Source organism: Urtica dioica, chromosome 7 (genome assembly GCF_054948205.1).
Source record: "Urtica dioica subsp. dioica isolate 48M chromosome 7, U.dioica_male_clone48M_v1_H2, whole genome shotgun sequence".
Lineage (NCBI taxonomy): Eukaryota > Viridiplantae > Streptophyta > Magnoliopsida > Rosales > Urticaceae > Urtica > Urtica dioica.
Window position 1 is genome coordinate 47,383,169 of NC_142762.1, and position 14,523 is coordinate 47,397,691.

Consider the following 14,523-nt stretch of genomic DNA (forward strand, 5'->3'; position numbering starts at 1 on the left):
ATATATATATATATATATATGTGTATATAATTAGTGTGCGAATATGCAAATTAGATCTAATTACTTTACAAAGTTCTAAATAAATTAAATCCATTTATGTATTATTATATGGAAGTGGGTATGAGAAGGTTCTTCTTTGCTCCCAATATAATTGATTTCATCACTTCTCAATTTTGTATCTGCTAGCTTATCAAGTATGATTGAATAGTGTAAGTGTCACTATTCCCAAAAGCTTTTTTCAATCCTTTTTCGTGCAACTTTTCTAAACCTATCTAGGCGGTAATTAAAAGATGTTCAATGACCTTGGTCTAGGGTTTTGGGTGATCAGTGCTAATAGAACTCTACAATATCTCATCAGTTTGCCTTTTGTTTATTCTCACTTTTTTCCCCCTTTTTCACTCAATTAATTGAACCTTTTTTTTACTCGAATCAATAATCAATGTCGAAAGAAAGAAAACTTTTTAAACAAAATGATGCTTATCGATAAATTACATTCATGTATATTATACAATTGCACACATAATTATAAAGCTATGAGTTATAGTGTTCATAGTGCTAATTCTTATATCTAGTACGTAATGCATCTTTGACGAGTTTCACTCTCTGGCCATCATACTAATTAAGCGTAGTTTAGTTTAGTTTCCTTTTATAATACCATTAGTGGGAGTTGTGCTTTTTCTTTTCTTTTCTTTTTCACTCGATTATGTAAATAAACTTTCAGGTCAAATATTTGGCAAAACCCTCAAAAGAAGGTCTAAAGTTGCAGGATTTAAAAGTTTTGTCTTGAGAAGAAGACAAATCAGAGAAACAAGAGAATATATGCTTTCTCAAGCTTAGAGTCATGAAATCCAACACTTTGGGGTCCATAGTTTTCATTGCTTTCTTCTGTGCCAACTCAACCACATACACATATACATACAGATGCATGGTGCTACTACATAAAAATAAAAAATAAAATAAAAAATTAAGGGGCCTAAAATTAAATTTTCAAATTTATATGGTATAATTTGAAGGCTTATAAGTAGAAAATACAGAAGAAATATGCATATTATATATATTTTTATGAATTATTTAGTTGAGCCATAGGATAGGCAGTCAGGGGCGGCCAAACTAACTCTATCCCTATAAGTATAACGTGGCTTTGTTTCCCTAAAATCCACGCACGAGTATATGTATTTCTAATTCTCTGTCAAATTAACCCTTTTTTTTTTTTTGATAAAGTCAAATTAACCCTTTTATTCGAAACCTTATTTGTGTGGTCTCTCTCTCTCTCTCTGAAAAAATATACTCAACAGTTAGCATATATAATGAGGATATTTTAGCTAATGACATATATATATATACATATATTAGACCAATGGTAATATTATCTATAAGAGCGCGGAACTAGATTTTTTTATTAAATACGAAAATCAAATATGATACAAAAAATTGAAATTAAACTTAGTTTAAAAAAATATTGTAGCATGCTGCTCATATATATAAAATTATTTGGGGAGGTGAATCGTTCTAATGAAATCTATAAAAATAGATAAATGAAACAAGAGGGGATTAATAAGGAGTCATTTTATTGCTGGTAGCCATATTTGCTAATTATAGGCGGGAATTCATATATTTTCCACAAAACGAGCCATCAATTTATTCCAGCAGTTATATGAAGAAAAAAAAATATTTAAAAGGGCTAAAATATAAAAAAAGAAAAAACTTAGGGGGGACAAGCCTTACTAACCTGTACTTCATGGTGGGATATTTTTTGTATTGACTAAATTACCGTTTCTTAATATGCTAGAAGTGACTAATGTAGGAACAGAGTGGTCACTGAAATTCAGTGAGACATGAAATTTGCCGTGTCATCTTTGATTTTTCTTAGTTAGAGAGGAAAGCCTTTAACATCACATAATACTTTGTGTGTGCCCAAGATGTGGGAGACTGGAAGTCAAAAGGGTATCATTTGAATGGAAAGAACAACCAATATATGATAAGAGTTGCTTCAATTTAATTGGAAGAGTTTTATTAAAGCATTTCCAAAACTCTTAAACTTTCTTCTTTTCCTTTGTGGAAGATAAAGAGAAGGATGATGGTACACTTCGGATATTATTGGAATTTTTCTTAAAAATAAATACAAAAGTGGTGATATGTATTTTAAATGTGTGTGTGGACAATAACGATCTCGCAAAAGAGGCGAGTTTTACAAGTGTACGTAAGCGTAGCCTAGTGATAACATACGCACTCGAGTTTTGCTTGGACGAGTATTCCAATTGAAGTGTCGTTTGGAATTATCATAAATTTTTAGACATCGTGAGATAGTAATTGTTTGTACAAATGTGTCGTTTGACAATTCGAGTCTTTTGGGTAAGAATTATGTCGTTCAAGCATACGACCGTTGATTTTAGAGAATAATAACACTCTAAGTCGCATCTATGCACGAATAGTCAAACGTACCTATTGAAATCGAATTCGGGTTTTAAATTAATTACTTCAATCGGTTAATTTCTTTCTCGACGTATGGTTCCTGAATTAATCGTTGTTGTCCATTAAGATTTCACAAACCTTGGTGCAATCCGAACGTAGAGACTTGCCTTATACTAGCTTAGTTTTTTTTCTTTTCTTACACATAGACAATATCATTGTAAGTTGATAGCAACGTCAAACTTCAATAATTCATGCATATTAAAAGCCGGAAAAAAATAATATGATATCATGGAGTAATGTCTCGTCTCATTCATACAGAATATATAATTTAAAAAGTAAATAAATGGAGTGGCAAAGGGAAAAGGCAAAAGACCCGTTGAAGGAAGATAACAGTAAATTATACAAAATAAAATTAACAGAAAAAATATTTCTAAGCCCATATAGTGCTACGAAAAATGTACCTGTTAAGTTGATTAATAATTGTCACTGTCAATTGTTGAAAAAGTTGCCACATTCCCTTTACGTCGCACGTGAGATTTGTCCAGTCCAGATTCTGATTTTTAAATTCTTTTACTGTTCAGCATTAGATTTGCAATCAACGAAGAAAGGAAGTATATACGAGAACTTGTACGGTCGCTATTCCTCCACTTGAAAACAAATATAGAAACGGGGACGAGGATAAGAAAGAAAAAAAAAAGAGTAAAAGCAAATGGAAAACTTATGGAGTAAGACCTTAAACACAATAGTAAGGGTAATAATCAATACACTTGTTCAATGATTGAGTCTCATTGGCGGACCATTACGTCACGAGTCTATTATCCTTGTCTGATTTATAACCTATCAAAAAAAAAATTTACTTGTTCTTGACTATTCAACACCAACACAATGATTGGCCACATACATCATACACAGCCGTGTTCCGAATTACCATGGTGCATTATACTAACATAATGCTTTATAAATCACTTTCACTAATTATATATATTATATTATAGATAAAAAGTAAAGAAATCCTACTTAAGATTAAAGAAAAACATTGTTCAATAAACAGTGTTTTATCTTTTTAAAAAAAATAATTAGAGATTGAATCTGAGACACAAATGTTCGTTCGTAGCGATTAACAAAATAAAAATGTCTTTAAAAAATTTTAAATTCATTTATTTTAAACTTAAATATTTTTTGACATGTCTTAATATATTTTTTCTTTCAGATCAAAATATATTTATTATTTCAAAGAGTATTTGGTATTTTCTAGAAGGATATATAAAGGGAAATTCAAAGCGTTGAAAAGTGTACCGATACCACTAAATTCATTTTGCCCTTAATTTCGCTTTTGTTAAGGAGCTACTGAATACTTTGAATTAATCGAATTTTCAACAAGATTCTAGGGGTCTGATTAAAAAAATGTCTCATCTTTCCAAATAAAAACAGCTACTGTTTTAAATCCTTGTAAAAAATAGTGTTTTTTACAACAATAAATAATTATTTGAGACTATTTCTCTACAAATAAAAGTAGAAATAATAAACAAAATTAAATAGAGCTCAAAACACAATAAGCAATTTTTCGAAAAAAACCTTTAAACATAAAAGCTTACAGATATGCTATGATTGCAATAAGTTTCAAAAACACACTATCCCCTACAATCTCTACATAAAAACATAAAAATAGGCTCAAGGCTAACTCAATTAAAAATAAATTGAGGAAAGAGAGAAGAAAATTCCAAGTACCTGAATTAGACTGTACATACTTTTTTCTTCTTCAGTATATGTAATCCACAGGATGATGATATCTATATGTATCGTTCTATTTTCTGCCTCATGAATAATTACCAACCCGATTGTTAATCAACCATTAACAATAATCCTACATCTTAAAAAATTACAGACGCAATTTCGGTCTGCGAGACAACCAACCTAATCAACGCACAAAAAACTGATCATAATAACCCATGTGCCTGACGGCAAAGCGATCATAAAAATTGACCATAAATCAACAGTTGGGGAAAAATTATCCGAAAGAATTAAATACCGTGAAATTTTTTGTACAGATCTAGTGCATAAGGACGCCTGTCTAACGAGTTGTGTTTGACCTTTGACCTCCGATATTTGACTTTAGAAACGTTCACAACACCATCACGTTCCTTTGTTTCTTTTCCATGCTCGCATATCCAATCTCTATCCCGTTTTCGAGCTGCCTCTCTATCCAAGCTTCGCTACCCTCGACATAAACGGATTCCAATGAACTCTTCTCAATCATCGCGCGTTTCCTCTTCTTCAAGGCCTCCCTAATGCGAGCCACGTCGATCTTGCTTGAACCAGTCCGAGCGGTCGCGATTTCTGGCTTCGGTTTTTTATCCGAATCCACCACCGTCGAAGGTTGAGCGTCGCCGTTACCGTCCTCGACAACGCTGCTTGCGCTAGCTCCGCTATTGCTCGTCTCGTTTTCGACCACCGTGCGAGACTCGTGTTCCATCGGAGTCTTTATATCCGCCCGGTCTTTATGTACTACTGTAACGCTTGAAACGCATGATTGAGAGCTCGATTGCTGTGGATATCTCTCTGCCCTCTTAATATGATCTGTGGATGGCTTAGTGGCAGCATTCCAATCGTGTCCCATATATTTGCGCATCTCTTGAATGACCTCTGATAGTGAATTCACGTATATTTTCAATTTCAATACACTTTGAAAGAACCGAAAAATCCTTAGTTTAAATAACAATAGGTAAAATCATAATTCACATCTCAAGGGGTATAGACAAACCTTCTAATTGCTTCAATGTTACATCAAACTCCATCCACCAAACTCTTCCTTTTTCTGTGGGCAGTTTCACCTTTTGCAATCTGGCCGCAAGATATAACGACCCAGCAGCAATGTAGTGGGGTTTGTACTGGATGCACAATGTTGTACGATTCCTGTAACCACCCATCAACAATAGTAAATAATGGGCTTCTGAAGAAGAGATAAAAAAAATAATAAAATATCTTTTACCAGTCGTTGATAAAATTCCAAGCCACCCTAGCAAGGTCGGGCAGAATTTTCAACCTCTTCAGAGCCGTGACAAGAATCTTGTAAGGAAACTGAATGTTGAGATCAAAAGCGATAGTTGATAGGACGAGCCTTTCCGTAGTTAAGATCAATTCCTTCTGCTTATCGAAAATTTCCTACGCAACGAGAGTGGTTACATATAAAAGGCGTTAAAAACAAGCAGAGTCGTCACGATGTTGTTGACATTGCAATACGTGATTTATTTTCACTTACTTTCCGTCTGATTCTTCGTGGAGCAGAAGGATCCCATTTGTTCACCATCTCGTACGCAACAACCACGCTGTCGTTTAAAAAGCGCGGCGTTTCTTCTACTTTGCAGGCGAGGAAAATGCACGCACTTGCAACGGTCTGTAAGATTGCGCCAACTCAGCAAGATATACAAAAAAAAATGTACAAGAAAACAGAAGAGGCAACAGATAACTTATACACTTGAGAACTATATTTGCTGAGAGAGAAAAAGGCTCGTTGAATAAAACAAGGTATCTCAAACAGACTTAAGTTCCATATGTTTCAGAGCTTTGATGGTTCACATAACAGAGTCCACAAAGAGTACAGTTATACACAAACGAACTCGGTCAACTCTTGGTTGTTTTTTACCTGCCAATCATTCTTAGCATGAGACTGGCGCATGTAAAATTGGTGGCATAACACCATTGCACAAGAAATTGTCAACTGGGGCCTGCAATTAAAGTACATATATATATATATATACACATATATCACAACCTCCTCATAAACAATAGAGAAGCGGTATCATAAACTAGCAATCAAGGGATGCAGAGAAGCCATGATTCTATAAACTTAAAGAGACAAAAATTACAGCTTTTTAGGGTTTGTCATGGAAAACATGCTCAGATAATAAATGAATAAAAAATCAGCTTTCAAATTCAGAATCTAATACCCTTTATGCAATTGTTACGAAGAACAATGTTCAATTGACATAAAAGATTTTTCTTTCCTAAGACCTGTTGCAGTTAATTAAGTAAAAGATTTTACTCAGTTAGCACACTTATTTATTCGGTTCAAAGAAGAACAAGACACGAACAATTCAGTTCAGCTCGGTATAAGATTTCATATTGGATGATATTAACTGTTGTTCATATGAAGAAAAAAAAAACTTGAACTCACACATTCAGCTTCATGCCGATATCTTGCATGAATGCGCAATACAGCTTTCTTAAATGTGACTCGGTCTTCGAATCGATGCCATCTTTTCTTGAAGGAGAACAATTTTCGATTTCCTCTTTGGTAAAATACCATCTACGCACATAGGTTTGAGGTTCAATCTCCCCGCCCATATTTGCTGCAATTCTTCGTTGTGCCGAGGATTTCTCAAGTACCAATATCTGAAATCCCCAAATTCTCAAGTCAACAGAAAATTAAGATTTTACAACTAAATAAAAACAAAAATAACCGGTACATGAGATTCATATAAGAACCAGCAAAACTAGACGCGAAACTGAAGAATCCGAAACTCAGCTAATTTACCTTATTCCTAAATTTCTAAGTTCAAATATCGAAACCCTAGAATCCGACTAAAAAATCCCAACTCTATAATCGTAAGACCGTACCTTTCCGCTTAATCAAAATTCACAATAGCTTCGGCTCCTCCTTCGCTATCTCGTTGGGACAGACGAACAAAAAGATCGAGTCGAGACGTCGTTAAGGACTCCGAAGAACGAACAATCAATCAAACCCTAATCTTCCAGAAACCCTGGGATATTCCTTTTTTTGGGTTTGTTTCCCCTTTTATTTTTATGTCGATGTTGGTTGACTTGACTCAACTCGACTAAACAAGTCTTTTTCGCACTTTTTTTTTTTTTTTTTTTCTTTCTTTCGTAGGAAGTAACACGGTTCTGACGGCGAGCTGAGACTCTTTCGCAATTGGGCACTTTCTGCTAATTTTGGGCCCAGAGTGCTAATAATGAGATTCAACCGAATTAGGGAAATTTACCACAATTACCCGATTTGATGAAAGCTGCTGATTCGTTTTAATGCTAATTATATATATATATATATATATAATTACTTTTACAAATATCTCTTTATTTTTAATTTTAAGACGATTTTTCTCTTTTTTTAAATGAAATTTAAACTACAAATAAAAAATAAATAAATGCAAAGAAATTGTAAAAAATGTGGTAAATAAGTCAACATCTACGGAATTGGCCAACACTTAATAAAATAGTGGAAAATTCTAACAAAAACGTCGAAAATAATATCAGTCTCTCTAGTAATTAAATTAATAAGCAAGGTTATTTGGATCATTTGATATACGTCTATGTAAGGTACAAGGTTTTAAAAATATGCACAATATGGTATTTACTGTTTTGTTATTAGATGTTAGGTGCAGGGTTGATCAAGTTTCTCATTAATAAGTATGGTTTTAAAACTTTAAATAGTGATAAATATTATAGAATGCATTAAGTATATTCAGTTAAAGTGATATTTAAAATGCCAATCTTTTAATCTTTGAGATAAACACAATACATGAGGTTTCTTCATGAAAAAAGTGTTTACAATAACCACCGGAAAACTTGATAAATCAAGATCAATCAAAGGTTCTTGCGAGACAACATATCCAAAGTCCTTTTTATGCACTAGAAAAATCAAAGTTTCAGAATTTTGAAATATCAAAATTACGGTTAATTATAAAAACAACATCACCTCAACCACAAACATAATCCGTGCTCATTCTAAGTTTTTCGTGGATTGCATTTGGGGTTGAAACAAAAGGTAATTTTGACTTTTCACAGTGCCAAAACTTTAGTTTTACTAATAAACATAAACGAGACATTGGTTTTCAAATGTTGTATCTCAAGAACCTTAATTTATCAAATTTTCCCAGACCAAATGATTAGTCTTAATTTAAATTATTACTCAAATTTTCAAATATTTAACATATATCTCAACGAATACTCAAGTCTCATAGTAGATATTTGTTTAGAGTATTTCTTAGCTCTTAAACGGTCATAGACGAGCCATATTCCAGCTCCCCTCTGACTCAATACCGTTACTTGAAGTAAGACCGTCGTGCTGTGATTTCGGTACAGAAGTTAGTGGAAGAAAAACTACCATTTGCTTTTTCGTGTCCCACGAAAATATCATTTCCATAACTAACGAAAGAAACTCTTCCAATAACATTTTGAGAAGTCAAAGAAGACTATCGAAAGACATCCTTCCGCTAATTTCCATTAGTAATTTGTATTTGTATTTTAATTAAACAAATTATGAACCGTTAATAATTACACATTTAACGACTAGTATCATATCTCTTATTAATTTTAATTAAATATCGAAAATTACCACTTTTATTAAGCCAAAAAATTACGTAACAAAAATATCACTTCTAGTAACCTCCGAATAACAAAAAATTACCATTTCCATTAAACAATAAAAAGCATACTACCGGAAAGTGAAATTTCCACTTATTTCCAATTCCCATGGTCGGGTAGGGGGTCTCAATAATAATAGTAAAAAAGTTATTCTTGTATTTTTTATTCGACTGAGCAGCCCGATAACTTGTAGTTCAATAACTGCGTAAAATTTAGAACTCAAACGTGCTATAACCTCAGATCTATTCATTAGAAACGAGTAATAAAAGAAGACCACTTAAATATAACGTGAGAGATATGTCATAGCTAACTAAATATTAATTTACCGTTTAGCATGACACTTCTTTTGTTCAGCACAGATCAGATTCAATTTTAGGTACATGTGTTCCCAAGTCAGTACCAAATTGAACGCAACAAACTTTTGCATCCCAGCGTTCAGAGAAATAGAAAACTTTAAATCCCAAGACAACAAAACAGAACTAAATTCCATGAATCAGAAACTCCATTGCAGCTTGATGTTCTTGTTCAAAACAAAGAGAAACTACCGAAAGAAATTCAAAGTCCCAAGACATAAGACTGCTTTTGTAAATAAACGACTATATAAATGGGCGCCAAAAATTTAAGACTGAGATAACTCGTCGAAAAAAGCAAAGCTCACTTAAGCCGTAGATGCAGAGCCCTTGGTCCTCGGTGCTGCTTCGGTACCTATCCACATATACGAATTCACTTCATGAACTCACAAAGAAAACAGAAACTAATTAACACTATTGACAAACAATCGTACCCTCTCTGAAGCCGCTCTTGAATCTGCGAGGAACGTTGCGGAGGTACTTCATCCTTCCGGTTCCGGTGGTCTTCCGGCGGATAGCCTTCACACTCCAGTTGTCTGAAGCACATTCCACCAAATCAATACCATTCAACAAAGAGAAACCCCATGAAAGCAAGATAAAAGAATTTTTTTTTTTTTTAACAATCTATGACGTTGATTAGATTATTTACAATGTAACTTTTGTGTACCGATAAAGGTTTGTGAGCTAAGAATAGCTTACAATGACACATCTAATACATCGAATTACAAATGAGTTCTTGCTGAACAAAATCTGATTCCATGTGATTTTCTAAACGGCTAGCAAATGTAAACGCCACAATCATTTTCAGAATTTCCAGGGATCTTTCCGATTTACAAGTAACGAGAGGTTCTTAATTCGTAATATTGACAGTAAAGAAAGGAGAAAAAAAACATACACTTCCTGGTACGAGCGGCGGGGAAAGCACAGGCGGAGCAACGGCTCTTTTGGAGGTGGAAGCTCCGGCGACCACACCTCACGCAGAGCACGTGAGTCTTGTTCCTTCTCTTACCGAAACTTCCTGTTCCCTTACCCTGTTTCAACGATATCAAATCGGAGACACAAAATCACATCAAAGACAGATTAATCACGAAATATAGATTAGCGGCCACAGATGGTCTGAGCTTTACCATCTCCGGAGATTCAGAGCAAACCCTAGGTGCTTCGTTTTCGGAGGAAAATGGCTGAAGGAAGCGATAGGAGTAAAACGAAGTAGGGTTATAGTGAGAGCTCGAAATGAGTTTGGGTTTGGGCCTCGTTCTGGTTATGGGCCTACGCTTGCCGACGTGTCACGGATTTTCGGGTGCGGGTTTAGCTATTATATATAGAACATAATAGGAAATGACTTTACAGTACCTTCTTTTCAAAATTAATCCCTTCAATAACTTTTTTATTTTTCTATTACATAAATAGATATTTTTATAGTATTTTATTTGTTATTTACATTTTAATTTAGCTTAAGGGTAGTTAGGTCACTAGCCCAATAATTCATCATCATTTTAAAGAGTAGCTCAAATTTCATTTTATTTAAAAAATAATCTATCGACCAGCAGTAAATTAAATAAATTGTAGAGTAAATTTAATTAAATATTTAGTCATTTTTTTTAATAAAATGAAATTTGGCCTAGAATCTTAAAAGAGACAATTAAGTCAATAACTCAATAACTCAATAATCCACAATTCTATTAAAAAAATAATCAAAATTTCATTTTATTAAGAAAATAGTTCATTAATCAAAGTAAATTAAATTAACTGTTTTAGTTAAATTAATTTACTTAAGTTTGGTTGACTATTTTGTTAATAAAATAAAACTTTGAATATAATTTTAAATAAGTTAGATGATTGACTAATTGCAACAAATTCGTCATTTTAAAATGAACTAATAGAATGACTAGTTACAACAAATTCTTATTCACTTAAATTTATCCATCATCATAATGTGGACTAATAAACAGAGAAAAATGATAATAGTGGGCTTGTTGTTTTAAAAATATCCGGTGTTAGAATTTTAACTCATTTTTAGACAAGGCATATAAATATAAATTTACACTTTTATCATTTAAACTATCTCTCTCTCTCTCTCTCTCGGCTTTGACGAATTCCGACTCTCTCTCTCTCTCTCTCTCTCTCTCTCTCTCTCTCTCTCGGCTTTGACGAATTCCGACATCTGACAATCTCTGACAAACACACGCGGAATTAATTTTATAATTATTTTATTTATTTTTAACTCCATCATTAAAGAAAATTTTGAATTTCATCGGAATTAATCAAATTGGAATTCATCGGAACTAGTCGGAATTAAGGGCAACTGACGACTACAAAAGGAGTCGTTTGTTGCCCTTTATTCCAATTAATTCGGAATACTTATGTTGATATTCAATAGTCGTCGTCGGAATAATCAAAATTAATTTGACATAGAGACAACGATGACTCTTTTTGTAATCACTATTGTTCAAACGAGTCATTGATGCTTTTAATTTTGATTGATTCTAATTATTCCCGATTAATTCCAATGAAGTTGAATACCTTTTTCAATGATATAGTGGAAATAAAAAAATTTAAAATTAATTTTGTTTTTATTAATTTCGTGCGTGTTCATCAGAGATCGTCAGAAGAAGAGTGAGAATCGAAAGAATTAGAAATATAGAGAACCGAGAGAAATTTTTTGTAGGGGTGGTTTTGTCCAAAAATGTGACAAAAATCTAGTTTCAAACAATTGAACATAACAAGTCCATTATTAATATTTTGCTACTTAGAAAGTCTACAAAATAAAAATTATCTCTCTACATATTATATAAAAGATATTTTACCCCTGATAATCAAGTTTAGAACTCACGAGACTTAATCTGCGATGGCATTCATAAAATAAGATAAAATCGATGAACGAACATCTTTTAAAGAAAGTTGGAATTGTCTTAAGGAGACGTTGGCATATTGAGATAAATTATATCCAATTGATGGACGTATATATGATTTAGTGAGGAGGTATTAGATAAGATTTTATTAACTAACTAATAATGGACATTACTCAATTGATAAGCTCTCAAAAATAGCAACTTAAAACCCTAGCCGACGAACTCTACCTCTTAATAAATTAATAATTGGATTTTCAATTTTCAGTGTCGCCATCTCCTCTAAGATACAGAGACTTTGGTGACTCGACTAATGGAGGTCTCTCGACTCAAGAAAATGTATTTTTTATCTTCTTTTTTTTTCTTTTTTTTTTTTTCATGTTTTCTCTTTTCTTTTAACTATGTTTCAATAATCCATACTTATTAAATTTGACCTCTGCACCACCCGATCTTTAATCGGGTTGGTTTGGATATTTCTTCATATCCGAATCTCAAGATTAAGATTTGGTTTTCTTTGAGCGTGATTCTCAGTCGGACAAAACCACTAAAACCGCAATATGCAACAGACGAAGATCAGCATTTTCGCTCGTCATGATTCGTGTAGTAATATGATAATAACTGGTTAACTACATAGACGGGTAACCCACATATTATTTTATTGTATTTATGATTGTTTGTGTTCAACTTTTTATTTTATTATTGTAGAAGTTTTTGAATTTCGTTGCACTATTTTTATAATTTAAGTTCTTGATTTTTATCAATATATTTTTTTGAGACGAGCCCTTTATTAAAAAAAAAAAAAAAAATGGCAACGGAAGCTTGCAAATAGCTCAGCAAAAATTCGAATAATTAATCAATAAAAAAACTAGTTCAAAAAAAGAAAAAAAAAAGAAGTAACAACTATGAGATAACAAAATTGTGCTAATCTGTCAGTTCCACAATCTCAGTGCACAAAGAAAAAGGCAAATAAAATCTCTACCGCCTTACGCTTTTTCCAAGTAGTTATCAATATCATCATTAATTCGCAATTCAAATATTTTCATAAATGCAAATATTCTCTTAGACCTTAAGTTTGATGATATAATATATATATATATATATATATATATATATATATATATATATATTATATAATGCACACAGTCACGCGCACACTCACACTAACACACACTCAAACTCACGCCATATCTTCTTCTAGCTTTTGAATATGTGCCTGCCAATTATTGTGTGATAATGTTTTTATTCCCAAGTTTCCCAATCTACTGCATAATATAGATATACATTTATATATATATGTTTTGTTGGTCATATTTGATTGGTTCATAGACGTGGGTATGCACTAAAAAATGAAAACAATTAGATGATGAGCATCGCACCACCACGTAACACTTTTTCACTTTATTTTTGTGTGAATAAACACTAATGGAGACAGACAAGTAGTACTATTAGCATTATATGATTATATTTGCAATTGCCGCTAATTGTGTGCAAGGTAATAAAAAGAAAAAAGAAGCGAGGGAATAATAATATAAATAGCAACCAACAGTTTGTTGAAGTCACGTTTGAGAAGGAGATAAGAAGAACCCTTTCAATTCAATAAAAATATCTATGTATCTTTTCTTTATGCGATCGATCGAGAGTGAAGAGATGGGAATATCACTACTAAAGAAAATCACTATAATTCCTTAATTATTATAGATTTAAGGACGACTACTATCGTCGGTCACCAAGTAATCCTGGCCCATCCACGTTAACTTGATTAGATGAATCATTGGGTTTTTCGATTGTTGGAAATTACCAACTTTACAGAAAGGAAATGTCTTTTCAAATTTTTAAAATGCATATGGGTCATGTTAATAATATAACGCACCTGATTTCAACTTGACGTTCATGAATTATACGAAAAACATTGAGCTTCCAAAGCTCTAGAGAGTTATTTATTTATTAATTAATTATGCTTGTGAAACACTATTTATTTGATGGCTATGTAATGATACGTTTTGCCGACATTAGTACTACTGATTATTCTTTAGTTAACGGAAAAAACCGCTCATTAGTTAGAGCATCTTTAATGACGAAGCTAACACCACTTTGATTTTTAATGGTAAGTCAATACTTTAATTTTATAGAGCCAATTTTATAGAGCCAATTTTTAGAACTAATTAATTTTATAGAGCCAATTTTTATTATGAAGCAAATAGCTAAAAGATGAAATAATGATAAAATTACTTGCATCAGCTTTATAAATTTTACTAGCAATTCTTTAAGAGCAACAAATTAAAGATGCTCTATCACCTTGATCTTGATGGCCAAATAAGTTGCTTTCAAATTGGAGGAAAGAAAGTGACATTTGTTGCCACATATCAATAATCGAAAAAAACATAATTTAGTTTTTTCCTTTCAAATATATATGTTGTTTCCCATTTTCCGTACATACATAATTGGTCACCGTGGACATAGCAAATATTAAAACATAGATACCTACAGAAATATTGAGGATTCCTTTCAATTGTATATATCTCGGCGCAATA

The 14,523-nt window shown here is 32.5% G+C and overlaps 2 protein-coding genes across 3 annotated transcripts; both read right to left on the minus strand.

Moving 5' to 3' along the window:
• Positions 1-4,137: 4,137 nt before the first annotated feature.
• Positions 4,138-7,303, minus strand: CYCT1;3 (cyclin T 1;3). Of its 2 annotated transcripts, XM_089620586.1 has the most exons (7): positions 7,030-7,301; positions 6,587-6,804; positions 6,056-6,137; positions 5,672-5,806; positions 5,402-5,574; positions 5,174-5,325; positions 4,138-5,055 (listed from the first exon to the last, which is right to left on the minus strand). In XM_089620586.1, exons 2-7 carry the CDS (start codon positions 6,754-6,756, stop codon positions 4,535-4,537), a joined length of 1,233 nt encoding a protein of 410 aa, XP_089476712.1. In that variant the 5' UTR covers positions 6,757-6,804; positions 7,030-7,301; the 3' UTR covers positions 4,138-4,534. The 2 variants fall into 2 exon arrangements, with proteins under 2 accessions (XP_089476712.1, XP_089476713.1); XM_089620587.1 differs by lacking the exon at positions 6,056-6,137 and having other exon boundaries at positions 7,030-7,303.
• A 1,767-nt stretch (positions 7,304-9,070) lies between these two features.
• Positions 9,071-10,358, minus strand: LOC149392352 (large ribosomal subunit protein eL37x). The gene is made up of 4 exons (XM_089621076.1): positions 10,271-10,358; positions 10,039-10,174; positions 9,578-9,679; positions 9,071-9,498 (listed from the first exon to the last, which is right to left on the minus strand). Exons 1-4 carry the CDS (start codon positions 10,271-10,273, stop codon positions 9,452-9,454), a joined length of 288 nt encoding a protein of 95 aa, XP_089477202.1. The 5' UTR covers positions 10,274-10,358; the 3' UTR covers positions 9,071-9,451.
• Between the last annotated feature and the right edge of the window lie 4,165 nt (positions 10,359-14,523).